The following is a 15366-nucleotide window of genomic DNA, read 5'->3' as shown; positions in this document are numbered from 1 at the left end:
AATTGTGTAGTTACTGTCATTCAAACGTAGAGAGCGCATTTTTCAGAGATGTTCAATCATTTTTGACTGCTGTCTGTTCACTGCAAATAGTTCGAAATTCCCTATCTTACTCTGCTACTAAATGTCTCTGTAATGGCAATGAACTAATGTTGACTTCTGCATGCATAGCGATGTTTCACAGCTTGGCTAGGCACACAGTTTCAGGCATAGGGCTCTGCTGTAGCCATAAGCGGCCTTGTGGCAGTCAATGTGTTAATTATGTCACATCCAGGAACTGTTGGGATCAATTACTATATGCACTCATTGCTTACATCGCCAACAATTTAATTAACATGTTGACTGCTGTGAGCACATTGTCGGACACAGCAGTGGTTCATGGCTGACACAAATGGCCATGCAGTCCACTATTTTTAGTGCAGGATATAGTGCAATGCTGTGCATTAATTTGTATTTCTTGACTGAGTTGATAACAGGTACAGGAAATCAGAAACAATATTTTGTTTCTCGCAACTTTATACACCATCACAAGAAACGTTGTACTAAACGGAGTGGAACATGTGGCCACTGGTGGGCACTTAGCATGAACATCTGCTGTGTCAGCCGGCAGACACGTGGCAGTCAACATAACAGACTGAAGACCTTATTTCCAACTTCAGTAGTGCTGGAATCGTGAATTCACATACATACAAGCAATTTTTTATTTTGCCAACAACTTCTTTACTTACTTATCTTCAACTTTATTTGGACAAAACAAAATCCATTATTTTGTTATGTCACCAGGTTGTGAACTTATGACTGCAACTGAACTTGAATCTAGACATAAAATTTTGTTAGTCCACAATCCTAGTTCACAGAGATACAATCCGAGATTAATGTTTATACAACATAAACGTTCAAGTTCAGCTTGATCTGAGTTCATTGTGTAATTGTGGTAATATAAAGTCCACTGCTTTATACAGTCAAACTTTCCTTCTCTTTATCATATACCTAAGGAAATCAGTTTGTCTTTCACTTAATACTTTGTGGTAAAAGGACATTATTTCTGGAGAGTGACTAAATCATCATCAGCTGTCTAATGAATAAAATTTTCTTGTTATATTTGCAATGTAATACCATTATCTAAATTAAACTTAAAAGTATTTGCAGTCTGCTGCTCATTTACCATATCCTGAAAGACTAGTTCTAATCACTAACGCCCAGTGGTTACATTCTAACACTTTAGACGACAAGAAGTGATGTGGAGCTGGTTTGCAAACTTCTCACATCTCACCTATAGGTTGACTTACTTGGTATGCACAGCCTATCTTCTTCTCTGGATAGCTAGCCACCTCAATCTCCAAAAACTACTACTCCTAAGAATAATGCTGGTTAAGGGAATTTATCAGAATCTCTCTCTACTCTTGGAATAATTTGGTACTTTAAGAATACTTTTAGTTCAGTCATGGTATATTTCAACTTCCACAAAAAACAAATTCACCAATTCTCTTATAAATATTTGAACTCTTGAGAGTCAACCAAGTCAAACATTAGACTCTATTCAGATACATTTACAACAGGTTTGGTTTAATAACCACCATAAAATATGAACATGTCTTGCATCTATCATGTCCAACACATGAATTACTTAAAAGTCTAATCTCATTTCTTCATTTTTTCTTAACAATCATCACAGTCACTAAACCAGCGAAGAATAGCACAGGCTCTTCTCTACACATACACCAAACTCTATGGATCGTACAGCTGGTACTTGTCAGCTGCCATTTGTCCATCGCGTCCACAAAAATATTGTGGGTTCGAGACAGAGGAAGGCTAAGTGGTTCTAGAATTTACGCGAAAATTCTTGAAGCACTACATATTCCCCCTTGGAAACCACGGAAACTAGAAGGGACTTCTGCAATAGAAGTAGATGAATATGGAAAGAGGGAAAAATAGATAGGTCCTCAAATGAGAAGTAAGAAAGGAAAAAAGGTAGATGTGGTTGCTAAGATCAAAGAAGAGAAAGAAGACAGCCCCAAAGACAGGAAGCCCTTCCCACCTCCCTTCCCCAGGATCCCTACCTCGCTGGTACTTGAGTGAGAAGCCGGAGGAAGTATGGTGTTAAATTGTCTCCTACAGAACGGACATTCCCACTTTCACCCTAGGTCCCAGAGAAAATCTTAGCAACCCTATGGAAATGGCAAATGGTGAAGAATCAGGCACACTTGTTTGCAAGGGTCGTTTGAAAATTGTGATGTGTGAAACTTCCTGGCAGATTAAAACTGTGTGCCCGACCAAGACTCTAACTCGGGACCTTTGCCTTTAGCGGGCAAGTGCTCTACCATCTGCGCTACCGAAGCACGACTCACGCCCGGTACTCACAGCTTTACTTCTGCCAAGCTGTGAGTACCGGGCATGAGTCGTGCTTCGGTAGCTCAGATGGTAGAGCACTTGCCCGCGAAAGGCAAAGGTCCCGAGTTAGAGTCTCGGTCGGGCACACAGTTTTAATCTGCGAGGAAGTTTCATATCAGCGCACACTCCGCTGCAGAGTGAAAATCTCATTCTGGATTGAGATGTGTGTTTTGTGTTAGTCATGATTTATCTGTTAGTGTAAATCATGCTTTCACCTACACTATCCACCCCCTTTTGACATCGATACAAACCCTCCTATCTATGTCACATCCCATAAAGTGTGTAAAATATTTTATACAAAGTATAAAATTATATATTTCATTATTGCAAGCATTGAATTAGTCACACAATATTATATTTTCCACAAATATAATATTCTGTTCAGTTTATTAAGAAAAATATGCTTCAATGACTAGCTCTATTATCTTACATTCAGTGTTGAGAATGGTATTTTCACGAATACCCCTACTTACTTGGGGCAGCTTTCAAGAAAACCAATTTTGGAATCATTGTGATTATGACTCATATTAATAGAATATACAAATTTAATGACATTGATTTCACCCTGACTTCTGCCCACAGATTGCACAGATTACTTACAAGGACTAATTCAGGCAAAAATAAAACCTAACTATACGTGCAGACCGCGTTGGCTGCTGTCGACATTACAATCGAAACTGTGGGAGAGAATGGCTGGCTAGGCAGATTTAATCTATCTTATTTCAGGGATAATATGCATACCAATTCCCACCTCATGTCACTGCCTAGTTAAGTCAGGAAAAATTGGGGCGAGCCGGGACGAGTCATGAGAACAGGTAGGGGCACCCCTGGAATAACCGAGGAAGACGCAATCAAGATTCCTAGTGGGCACAAGCCTCTAACAACCGAGGACGACGTAGTCACATACAAGGAACAATTTTGGATGACGTAATCATAATTTCTCACTGGTATGTTTCTCTAATAACCTCTAAGTGGGGGATGATACAATAGTGTGAGAAGTTTGGGGAATTTGGTGCAGGAAAATTTTATTACAGAAGGAACACCAAAAACAACTGGGGATCTGACAGTCATCACTTCGCCAGTTAACACAGAATGCTAACTTCCCTGGAGGATAGATGACTCTGCCCAGATCCCATGGATCTGATATTAGCTTCACTAGAGCAAGTGCAGACCAGTACTTCTTGTTAAACCTTGTTTGAAAGTCTCCCCACTGCAAAACAATCCCGACTTCAGTAGGTAACACAACATAAGGTGATGATACACTTCTCTCTACTTTGTTTTGGATAAGCTTGAATTTTTTCTACATGTCATCTATAGCCTTGCTAGTATCATTAAGTTTAGAAGAAGCAATAGTCTAAACGTTTTCGGAGATTATACTCTCGGTGACTTTTCGATCTGTAATTCCTCCAAATTATTCCTCCAGACTACTTATATTCACTGTATCAGAGTTAGCTATTCTCTCTTGGAAACTTCTTTCTAGATTTCTACTCGTGTATTAACGCCTGTAATTTGCAATTGGATTATTGGTATTAATCCGCTATTCTTATCAACGCTCCCTTTTAAAGTATGCAGTTTCTGTTTTACAGCATCAAACTTAACATTACACACATTTTCAAATGATCCTAACCTTCCACAAAGTTCAGATCCTACATTATTACATTTATCTTCAATATCAGATTCTAGCTTCTTTGTCAAATCCTGAAATTTCTCATTCCGTCTCTGATTAAATTCAGTGAACACTTGATTTACGTAACTGCTTAAAGTACTAGTTAGTCATCTTTCAAACCTATTTTAAAATTTTCTACTTTAGTAGTTAAAGCGTCAAAATCAGTTTTCAAATTTCCCATGCCCTCACATAAAAGGGTAAATTCCTCACTTTGTTCATCTACTTCAGCACTTAACAATCCTAAAGTTTCATTCTGAACCACCAATCATTGAATTTAATTTAAGACATTGAGCATTTAAAGTTGTATTTAGTTCCTTTCTTTAAGAAGCATTTTGGGCAGTTGAATCTGTCCTCTGGTCATCTATTTTATCATTTAAAGTTTTGATCAAATTCGAAGTTTCTCCGACTAACTGTATGTTTTCCTTAGTTTTACCAATTTTCAATCTTGTGCGCATTTAAACAAATTAGTTATAAGTATAATAAATACACAAATACAGTCTATTGAATAGTTTCTTCAACTTTATATTCAAACAATTATTGTTTTACGCTCACCCGACGTAGAGTTTTAGGCTGCCTCGGTGAGCGGGTATGGCTGTGGTATCAGCATTAGTGAACAGAAACTTGTGCCGGTGTCGTCGATTGCTGGTTTCCGCAACGGCATCGGCGCAGTGTAGAATCAGCACCGGTGAACAGCAACTGGTGCGGGTGGCGTAGATTGTTGGTTTCCGCGTTGGCATTGCCACGATGTGTGAGCTGTATGCTCCCTACACTGGATCTTCTTAGTTTAATTATTCTCGTCATCTCTCTTCTTAGTCTAATACGTCGAGGTCTTCTTTCCGTTCTTTTAATGTTATTACTTTCTTATGTCTTTCCCTTTGCTGCATTCACAAATTTTCTTTTTCATTTGATTTCTGGGCTAAATCAAGTTTCTCTTAACGGTTTTCTCATCTTGTTATACTTGGTTGCTATGGCAACATGCAATATCCACTTTTCTCGTTTTCGTCTCTAATTCCCGTTTTTTCGGGTCCTTTTTCACCAGTCGCCATGTTCTAATGCTTTGACGATAGAACGTGTGGAGTAAGTATACAAACTTTATGTTTTCACCAATTAACGATGTATTGGACTATGCAGAATAACACTCTCCCATTCCACATGTAAATAGCTCCGTCTTCTTGTATTTCACTCGCTTTTCAAGCTTTAGAAACACATTTACTTACCTTTGTAAACTAGTTGGTTTAAGAATCACTCATAATTTATGAACAGGTCTTGCTTCTAGCAAGTCCAACACATGAATTACTTAAAAGACTAATCTCATTTCTTCTTAACAATCATCAGTCACTAAACCAGCAAAGAATAGCACAGGCTCTTCTCTACACATGCACTGAAACACTATGGATCATACAGAAGGTACTTGCAGCTACCATGTCCACATTTTGCTCGTGACTGTTTTTAGACCAGCACACACAAACACACAATGCGCAGTAGGTTGGATTCGTCTCTCTCACACTTCTATTTAAAATATCGTGGGTTCAAGACAGGAAGGCCAAGTGGTTCAAAAGTTGTAACCTACTAACACTAAATTACTAGTGGGTGTAATAGCTAATATCCTGTACAAAGTCTATATTTTGCTATATGTTTATTTTCAATCTGTACATTACATAATTCATGTTTTTATAATTTTACATCTGCATGGTTCCTCCATGCCTTTGAAGTTCATATAATACATAATCAACATGGTCTTTGTATGATTTCCTAGTGGTTACACACTTTGATAGCCAACTATTGTCTGTATGGTTGCTAACACCATCTGCCAACAGAAAGTGTTTTCCTTACCATTACATTCTCGATGTACAGTCAGTCAGTTTGGCACCTGGCTACACATATGTAAGAGCTGTATTTTAAGTAACTTACGTGCCCACTTTTGTGTGGTTTGTTATATAAAATCTGCTTCCAAGGGCATTTATTTTCCTGAGGTATCGTTTTCATACTGCATTTCTTTGTTTTTACCACAGCTATCCCTGATGCACATCAAATTGATCTGTGACAAAGACCTTTAACAAGTCACTGTGTGTCAATTTTGAACAGTTGGCTGCCTCATAGATGGAAGCATTTCTCTATCAACTGAAGACAAACAGAAATGACACTTATTCAAAGACAATTACACTGATGGCACAGCAATTTATGACAGTCACCTGGACACTGGAAAAGATGGGACTTTTATATAATAGGGTGACATAGAACCTCAGTCAGCACTGCATGTCCACGAGGTTCGTATGGAATTCTTGTGGTGACCTCTTCCGTTCTTCCACCGTTGCAGTTGACTACAGCTAGATAGTCATCGGCATGTGCAGAGGACATGCTGCAATACATCTCCTCAATGCATCTCACACATGTTGATGGTATTTAAGTCAGAGGAACTGGCAGTCCAGACCATTCACAATACACCTCTTGTTCCAAGAGCTCTTCCACCTGCATGTAGTCTGTGAAAATGAAGTAGGGGCCAACTGTACCTCAGAAAAGATGCAGATGGGAAAGGAATAGTGTCACATTAACTGACTAGTGAGTATACAGTGAGATTTGGAGATCAGTACATCCACGCAACATTATGCCTCCCCACACCATAACACATGGACCACCAAAATCGATCATGTTTGACAATGATCCTGGGTGCACTGTGTGTTCCCTCTCTCGCCATGTGCAGGTATGTCCAGAATCACTACTCAGGACTGAATTTGCTATCAGAGAAGAGCATGTGATCTCACTCCTCATTGCTCCAGTTCCTATGCTCTTGGCACCATCGCAAACAGTGCTGCCGACGTGCGAGTGTTACGGGAACACATTGTACTGGTTGTTGGGTGAAGAGACCACCCCCACACAGTCTCCATGCCACCGTGCAGTGTGAGATTGCAAGCATTGCAGTCCTATTAAATGTGGTTGCAACTGTGCCTGCTGCTTGATGTTTGCTGCACAATGTACCAATCATCTTATGCTGTAATTGACTGGTCAGCCACCAATTCTCCTTCATACTGCTGTGCCTGTCATTTGAAATGCTCCCCATACATGTGAAATGATACTGTGAGCAACACGAAACTCCTGGACTACACCCACATTTTGTTCTTCCAGTTTCCTGATGGTTCTTGCACTTGTGCTGTTGAATATGTGTTTCAGGAGACTGAGCATGTAAGTTCATTAGTCTCCTATTCATCACCAAGGACAGACTCAAGTGTACCTCATTTGTCTGTGTCTAGAGTAAGCTATATTGGCAAGTATGAGAAAGTTTTCAAACTGTTTGGACTGCATGTATCTGCAGCAGGACTTGGGTACCAGCCTGGTATTCACCAAGTGGGATGCAGGAAACTGCCTGAAAACACACAGGCTGGCTGGCACACAGGACCTTGATGTTAACCTGCAGGTGGATTTGAACTGGGGCCAGCTCAGCAGGTGCTTTTACTAGCACAGCTATCTGGGTGGGTTTCTTTCCCATCTGAAGTGATCCAAATATCTCCAGGCCATGTCGCAATGAACACCATCAAAAAGCACTGCAGCCAATCGAGGACTGACCCACATGCATTTACTCATTTTTTTACTGCCTCATGCTGCAGAGCCATCCCCATCCAACACTATTGTCACACTGACCTTGTGCCACTCGACATCCAACTTTCTGTATACTGGAAGATCTCTGGCAACACACTCTTGCACTTTCATTCATTTCCACTGAGTAGTTAATATGTTGTTATTTATTGGTCTCATCCTTAAGTTTTGCAGAGTAGTGTACAGAATACTGTCGCAGAAGAAGCTGAGTAGCACAGTCACTGTGGTGTAGTGGTTATGATACTAGACTGTTGCATGGAGGCTTGTGAGTTCAAAACTCTCCTGAACTTTAAAATTTTAATTTCTATATTCGGTTCGAGTAAATTCGAAAAGTATCCACAAATACCAGGAATCATTGTACTGGAATGTTCTGTAACTGTATATATACTGTATGTGTTCTGGCCAGAGGCAGTTCGCTCCGCACTCTTGTATGTGCAAGTGCTGAATAAACCTTCATTAAGTGAAGTTAGTGTTCGTCATTCATCTAATTACGCCTTCTTCTACATGACAATATAAAATGCAGAACTAGGCTTCAGGAAAGAAACATATTGACAATGTTATGTGACACCATACAGCCTCAAGCAATTTAAAATGCAATAAATTCTCAAAAAACATCACATATAGTACAATAAATTGAATGATTATAAAAATGTTTATTGACAACATTGAAGTAAGGAGAGGAAAGGTTGGAATGAAAAAAATGAGAACATGGAAAATTGACTATGAACAGCCAGTAATTGTGGGATAGACTCAGTGTTGTAGGGTAAAGAAATTTGTTTAACATTTTTAACCATGTACCCCTGACAGTACGCAAATGGGGAAGCAGTACAGTGTCATGCGCAAGTGAGTGTGTGTGTGTCACACACAATACCAGATCTGCGAAGTCTACGAATTACCCGAGGTTAAGGAATAGCAGCTGCAAATGTTTGAATTGTTTTGTTGAATACACTTACCTTCCAAACCCACTGGAGACTTACTTCATTCTTACCACTGAATGCAGGCTTTCATGGCTGTTACCTGAGATGGTGTTCATATACAAACAATAGTATACCCGGGTAGGAATATCAACTATGTAGGAAAAGACAGATTGCTGCTTACCGTAAGTAAGACACGTCAAGTTACACTCAGGCACAATTAAAGGACACTCACATGTAGCTTTTGGTCACAGCCTTTGTCAGTACACACACACACACACACACACACACACACACACACACACACAACCAACCACAAACTCCAGCATCTCAGACTGGAATTCAGCATCACGTGGGATGCAAGCAACAATCTGGATGGGGTGGGGAAGGGGAGAAGGAACAGTAGTGTACAGGTGGGGAGAGAGAGAAACTTTGTCTGGTGGAGTGTGAAGGGACTATTCTCCAACAGGTGCAGTGTCAGGTGGTTGTGGGGCAGATAGGTAGCGGAAAAAAGGAAAAAAAAATTAGAGAAGCGGGGAAAGATAGGTGGCTGCATTGGCAGAGGGCTGCAAATAAACAGGGTGGGAGACGAGAATGGGGAGGAGATGATAGGACATAGGAGGTGGAAACTGTTGGGTGGAGAGGGTGGGGACAGTATGCTACCATAGGTTGAGGCCAGGGTAATTGCAGAAGCAGAGAATGTGTTGTAAGGATAACTCCCATCTGCGCAGTTCAGAAAAGCTGGTGGTGGAGGGAAGGATCCAGATGGCTCAGGTAATGAAGCAGCCATTGAAATCAAGTGTGTTATGTTCAGTTGCATGTTGTGCCCCAGGTTGGTCTACTTCCCTCTTGGCCAGTTTGGTGGTGGCCGTTCATCCTAGTTGACAGCTGGTTGGTACTCATACCAATATAAAATTCTGTGCAATGATTGCAGCAGAGCTGGTACACGACATGGCTGCTTTCACAGGTTTATCCTAACCCATCAGGGGCTGAGCCACCTGTGAAAGCACCCATGTCATTTACCAGCTCTGCTACAATCACTGCACAGCTTTTTATATTAGTACGACTACCAACCAACTGTCCACCAGGATGAACGACCACCACCCAACTGTGGCCAAGAGCAAAGTGCACCGCCCTGTGGCTGAACATGATTTCAATGGCTGCTTCACTAACCGAGCCATCTGGCTCTTTCCCTCCACCATCAGTTTTTCCAAACTGCTCCGAGTTATCCTTCTCCGCTCCCACTTCTGACCTCATCCTACGGTAACATACTGTCCCCACCCTCCACTCAACAGTTTCCACCCCCTATGTCCTATCATCTACTCCCATTCTCAACTCCCACCCTGTTTATTTGCAGCCCTCTGCCAATGCATTCACCCGTCTTTCCCCACTTCTCTCTTTTTTGTTCCTTTTTCCCCACCTCCCTGCCCCAAAACCTCCTGACACTGAACCTACTGGAGTCTAGTCCCTGCACACTCCACCAGACAGTATTTGTCTCTCCTCACCCATACACCTTTCCCACCTCCTCCAAACTGCTGTTTGCATCCCACGTGATGTTGCATTCCAGCGCAAGATTCTGGAGTTGGTGGTCGTGTGTGCGTGAGGTGTGTGTATGTGTACTGACAAAGGCTGAGGCCGAAAACTACATGCGAGTTTCTTTTAATCATGCCTGTCTGCAAGTTTATGTGTCTTCTTTATGGTAAGTAGCAATCTATCTTTTCCTACATTGTTGACAATATTCATATTAGTTTTGCAAGCATTAGGCCATGACCCAAGAGCAAATTCTCTGCCTAATGTTTTGTCTTCCGAAGTTGGAGACTTTATCGAAGGCTTTAATCCCTCAGAAAACAGCTACAGTCTGAAGCAAGATCAACAAGCTGCACTGTTAATAAGTATCCACACAACCATCTGATCATGTCGTCATCAGACCAATGCCTACGACTGCATATGTTATGAAGATTGTTGTGGGAAGAGTTGGTAGTGTTTCTTGATTTATATAGCTCTAAGGCCCACAACTTATTTAATTTCAGTCCTACTTTCCTGTTAAAGTTGTCTCTGTGCCTTTGAATTTTATTGCCTTCTGTACATCTTAGAATACTAATGATTAAGTCTCACTAAAAAACAGTGTCCAAAGCGATTTTTGGTGTTTCCCTGGTTCCAATGCATGAGCTGCTACTGCTGATTTATGTCTTGCCCAGGTGGCAATTGTTCTTGTCTCCCTTCATGCAGGTGTTAATGCCTTCTTTTTTTTTTTTTTTTTTTTTGTTCTTATGTACACTTGACCATAAGTGCAAGAAATCTCATGCACTCCTGCTGTGGCAAGCGGCAGGTGTAAGATTCTTTGCATATTGGCACAGTGTTAAAACCAATAAGAAAACTTTGCCAATATTTGAGCATTGTAAAGGACCTACACCTTCCAATTGTCACAGGAAGAGTATATAAAATCCCTTGAACTTTTGGTCCAGTCTACATAAGAAAAACAAAAATAAGCATTAAAACCTGCATAAAGGAACACAAGAACACCTGTCACCTGGGCAGGACAGATGTATCAGCATTAGCAGACTGCGCAATAGGACCTACGGACCACAAAATTCTTTTCTGACAATGGAGGTTTAGCAATATCTAATCATTACAACACTAGAATGTATAAAGAGGTCTTAAGAAATTAAAAATCATAAGAACAGCTTTAACAGAAAAGTGATTGGATTAAGACAAGCTGTTCGCCTTAGTGCTACATAAAAAAAAAAACAGCTTCCACTACAAGCACCATAACATACGAAGGTGCAACTCCGCAATCTGAAGCAGAGGTCAAGAGCAGAACATTGCGTGGATACACATGAACAGTTCGGCTTGTTGAGCTTCATTGAAACTAACTGCTTTCACAGTTCTTAAAGGCCTCTTATGACGTCTACAACACTAGAAGACAAAACATTATGCTGAGAAATATGCTTCCAAGACTGGCCTAATGTCCATAAAACAAATATCAACAATTCATTAATTCAATCATGCCTGGTTCTTCAAAGGATTGAACTCCCATGTATAAAACAGCTTTAAACTTACGATTACTTTACAAATTACAAAGTGTTAAATATTTTAAATTAAGCATGTAAGCGAGAAAAAGTTTAGAAATGGATGGAAATTATGTTTAAAGTTGCTAAGTACTCTCATTATCAAATGCTGGATGAATATAGTTTGGATAGTTTGCGTTCTATTTCAAGGTAAAGCAAATTTTTCACACATCTCAATGTTTATGACAGATCTTTTGAACTGTGTTGTAAAATGATTTAATTCCACAGGTATATTCAGTGGTATATGTGGATATTGTCTGCAAACTGTGTTGTGAATATAGTTGCTAGTAAAGAAGTAATAAATAAAAACATTATGTCTGATGATGAGGTTTTACTGCATGAACAGTGAAAATTTAATAGGCGAAAAGCTTTTTCCTTTCATCACTTTTTTTGGGGTACCACAAAAAGTTCCATAAAGGTTTTAAACTGTGTGTAAAGTTTGTTCAAAGTCATTAAGTGCTCTCATTCTCAAATACTGGACAAATGATGTCCAGGAATTTGCACATCATTAGTTACACTGCCATAATACTAAGAATTTCTGTTGTACTTGTCTTATTGTGCTTAAGTTTTAACATACGATTGTACCTCTTAACAGACAGGTTATGACAGCATTTTAAATTCAGCCAATAACACGAAATACTGAAAATCAAATTTTTGCTGTCACTGCAAGCTATTCAATAAGCAACCTGCAACTGGAACCAAATTCCATGTCCAGGCTAAGCAGTCTATATTACTTTAGTATATATTATGGAATGTATTTAAATAAATGTATTTATCAGAAATGTTTCACTTATTTTCCTGGTGGATTTTCAATGTACATTGATTTCTGTACATAGCAATGAATTGCAGTTTTCAATTCCCAAATGTGCAGTATCATTTAGTCTGCTTCCTATCACCACCTGAATGGGAGCTAATGCTTTAAAATTTCTTTACATTTTGTAAACTGTGTTTCCCATCTACCTCTGCAGGGAATGACTGAAGCCGATTAAATATTTTTGTAGGTTTAATCAAAATGTAAATGCAATTTTGTGCAGTATTTAAGTAGATTATATTAATAAAAGTACTTCTCAACGTAAGAATACAGTTCTGAAACTTAACACATAAAAAGTACTTTGGTGCCTCTGAACAAAGAAAACTTCATTTTGTGCAAATATAGCTTAATGGGTACTGACTAACAGTTACAAAAATATTTAAATTCCATCATATTAAAGCCTTAACTATGTTAAAACATTTAGTATAACAACATGTTTTCCACACTTTCAATGAATGGTTAACTTATTCATACTCAGTCTTCTGAGAACTGCAGGAGGTCACTACAGGAAAACTGATCATGGACCAAGTTTTAGATTGAGTGCATGAGGTGTGTATGTCCAGTCTTAAGTCTTCTGTACACAAGTAATTGCGGTGAATCTGCAGATCTTTTCATATAGATTCATTTGAAGAAGTTTATAATAAGGAGAGTCGCTGCAAAATTTGTCGATACTGGTTTTCCAATTCTTGGTATTCTCTGTCTAAATTTTCCATTCTTTGTTCATCTGTAAGGGGTACAATAGATGAATTTTCATCATTATTCTCTGTATCATTGAAAAATTTCTGAATTTTCTTGTATTCATCCTGTCCTTTCTGAAATAAAAAAAAATGATAAACAATTGATCTTTAAACTTTAATAATAGATAGAGATATATAATTTTTATACCTGGTATGGGATGTTAAGTCTTCTTTTGACTTCCAGTCTGTACTGCTTGTACTCATCAGGATTTTTAATATTGGTGAAATGCAACTTTAAAATTTCATATACCCTTCTCATTTGTTTCTGTGGAAAAATAAACATTTTTAAAAATACTTCACATTGCACTTTAATGTGATGTAATTTCCCATCTTGTTCATAGTTCACATACCTTACTTAATTTCAGAGGACTTATTACACTGCAAAATTTTTGGTATCCTTCCTTTAATGCATCTGGTTGTGAATTTATTAACTTCACACAATTTCTAACATCAACGAAGTCTCTAAGGCGTTGAAATTCGTCCGATGGCCCTTCAACTAAAGGCAAGAACAATAAAACAATTTAAAAATCCCGGTTAGAGCCCAAGAACAAACCTAAGATCCTGTATTTTACTTACATTCCATTAATTACAAGTGAAAACATGATTTTAAGACATCTGTCCTCAATAAAATTCAATATCATCCATTCTGTAATCTCACAATACCTAACTAAATTTCAAAAACACCACAGTATAAATTTTGTTACAACAACATAACTTCACTATTTTCAAAATGTAAGAGCTACTGGTGCCCTCTTGCTGAAAGTTTATCTGGGAGGGAAGAGGATGCTTCACTGAAATTGTGTGTAAATTATTGAATGGGTTAATTTGACCTATGCTTTATTTCCACTCAGAATGGCAGAACAAAGACTATTTTGTTGTAAATATCTTAACAATGAGTGGCAGCTATGGTGAATAATCCATTAATGTCATCAGTGGTGGGTTAACCACACAGTCATAACATTCACTCTTGGTCATCTGTGTTCTTGTTTCATTGTACAGGAGTGACTAATTTCTTACCACGTGAAGTTATAAGAACATTGCAGGAATTTTAGAGAAATCAGATGCTGAATCTGAAATTGACTTCTCTAATAACAGTGATTTTGTGGGAGGGATTAATGAGGACAAGGATCACATTGTCAATACATGACATTTTCACAAACACCCCAATCAGCAAAACAGGCTCAACCACATTCTTTCGAATCTATGGCCACTGAAGATAAATCATCATGCCAAATTTCCACCATCACCAACACAAACATTCTGAAAAAGTGTCTGCTGTCAATTTCCTGAGAGAGAAATGAAGGCCCAGAGTTAACTCAAGAAATAACAGTGTTTTTTGTTGTTGTAGTTGTGGTCTTCAGTCCTGAGACTGGTTTGATGCAGCTCTCCATGCTACTCTATCCTGTGCAAGCTTCTTCATCTCCCAATACCTACTGCAGCCTACATCCTTCTGAATCTCCTTAGTGTATTCATCTCTTGGTCTCCCTCTATGATTTTTACCCTCCACACTGCCCTTCAGTACTAAATTGGTGATCCCTTGATGCCTCAGAATATGTCCTACCAACCGGTCCCTTCTTCTAGTCAAGTTGTGCCACAAACTTCTCTTCTCCCCAATTCTATTCAATACCTCCTCATTAGTTATGTGATCTACCCATCTAATCTTCAGCATTCTTCTGTAGCACCACACTTCGAAAGCTTCTATTCTCTTCTTGTCTAAACTATTTATCGTCCATGTTTCACTTCCATACATGGCTACACTCCATACAAATACTTTCAGAAACGACTTCCTGGCACTAAAATCAATACTCAATGTTAACAAATTTTGCTTCTTCAGAAATGCTTTCCTTGCCATTACCAGTCTACATTTTATATCCTCTCTACTTTGACCATCATCAGTTATTTTGCTCCCCAAATAGCAAAACTCATTTACTACTTTAAGCGTCTCATTTCCTAATCTAATTCCCGCAGCACCCCCAATTTAATTCGACTACATTCCATTATCCTCGTTTTGCTTTTGTTGATGTTCATCTTATACCCTCCTTTCAAGACACTGTCCATTCTGTTCAACTGCTCTTCCAAGTCCTTTGCTGTCTGACAGAATTACAATGTCATTGGCAAACCTTAAAGTTTTTATTTCTTCTCCATGGATTTTAATAACAGTATCTTTTACGAAAAAAAGGGAACTGCACCT

General features: G+C 39.0%; 1 protein-coding gene across 1 annotated transcript in view; it reads right to left on the bottom strand.

The window, feature by feature from the left end:
• Positions 1–12666: 12666 nt before the first annotated feature.
• LOC126251991 (histone acetyltransferase type B catalytic subunit) overlaps positions 12667–15366 on the bottom strand; it is a 72016-nt gene continuing 69316 nt past the window's right edge. Inside the window, exons 8-10 of the mRNA XM_049952775.1 lie at positions 13526–13671; positions 13324–13440; positions 12667–13250 (exon numbers count right to left, since the gene is read on the bottom strand). Of these exons, the coding sequence (XP_049808732.1) occupies positions 13074–13250; positions 13324–13440; positions 13526–13671 (440 nt within the window). The 3' untranslated portion in view covers positions 12667–13073. The remainder of the gene's footprint in view (positions 13251–13323; positions 13441–13525; positions 13672–15366) is intronic.

Source organism: Schistocerca nitens, chromosome 1, assembly GCF_023898315.1.
Source record: "Schistocerca nitens isolate TAMUIC-IGC-003100 chromosome 1, iqSchNite1.1, whole genome shotgun sequence".
Classification (NCBI taxonomy): domain Eukaryota; kingdom Metazoa; phylum Arthropoda; class Insecta; order Orthoptera; family Acrididae; genus Schistocerca; species Schistocerca nitens.
This window is presented reverse-complemented; position numbering and strand designations above follow the sequence as displayed.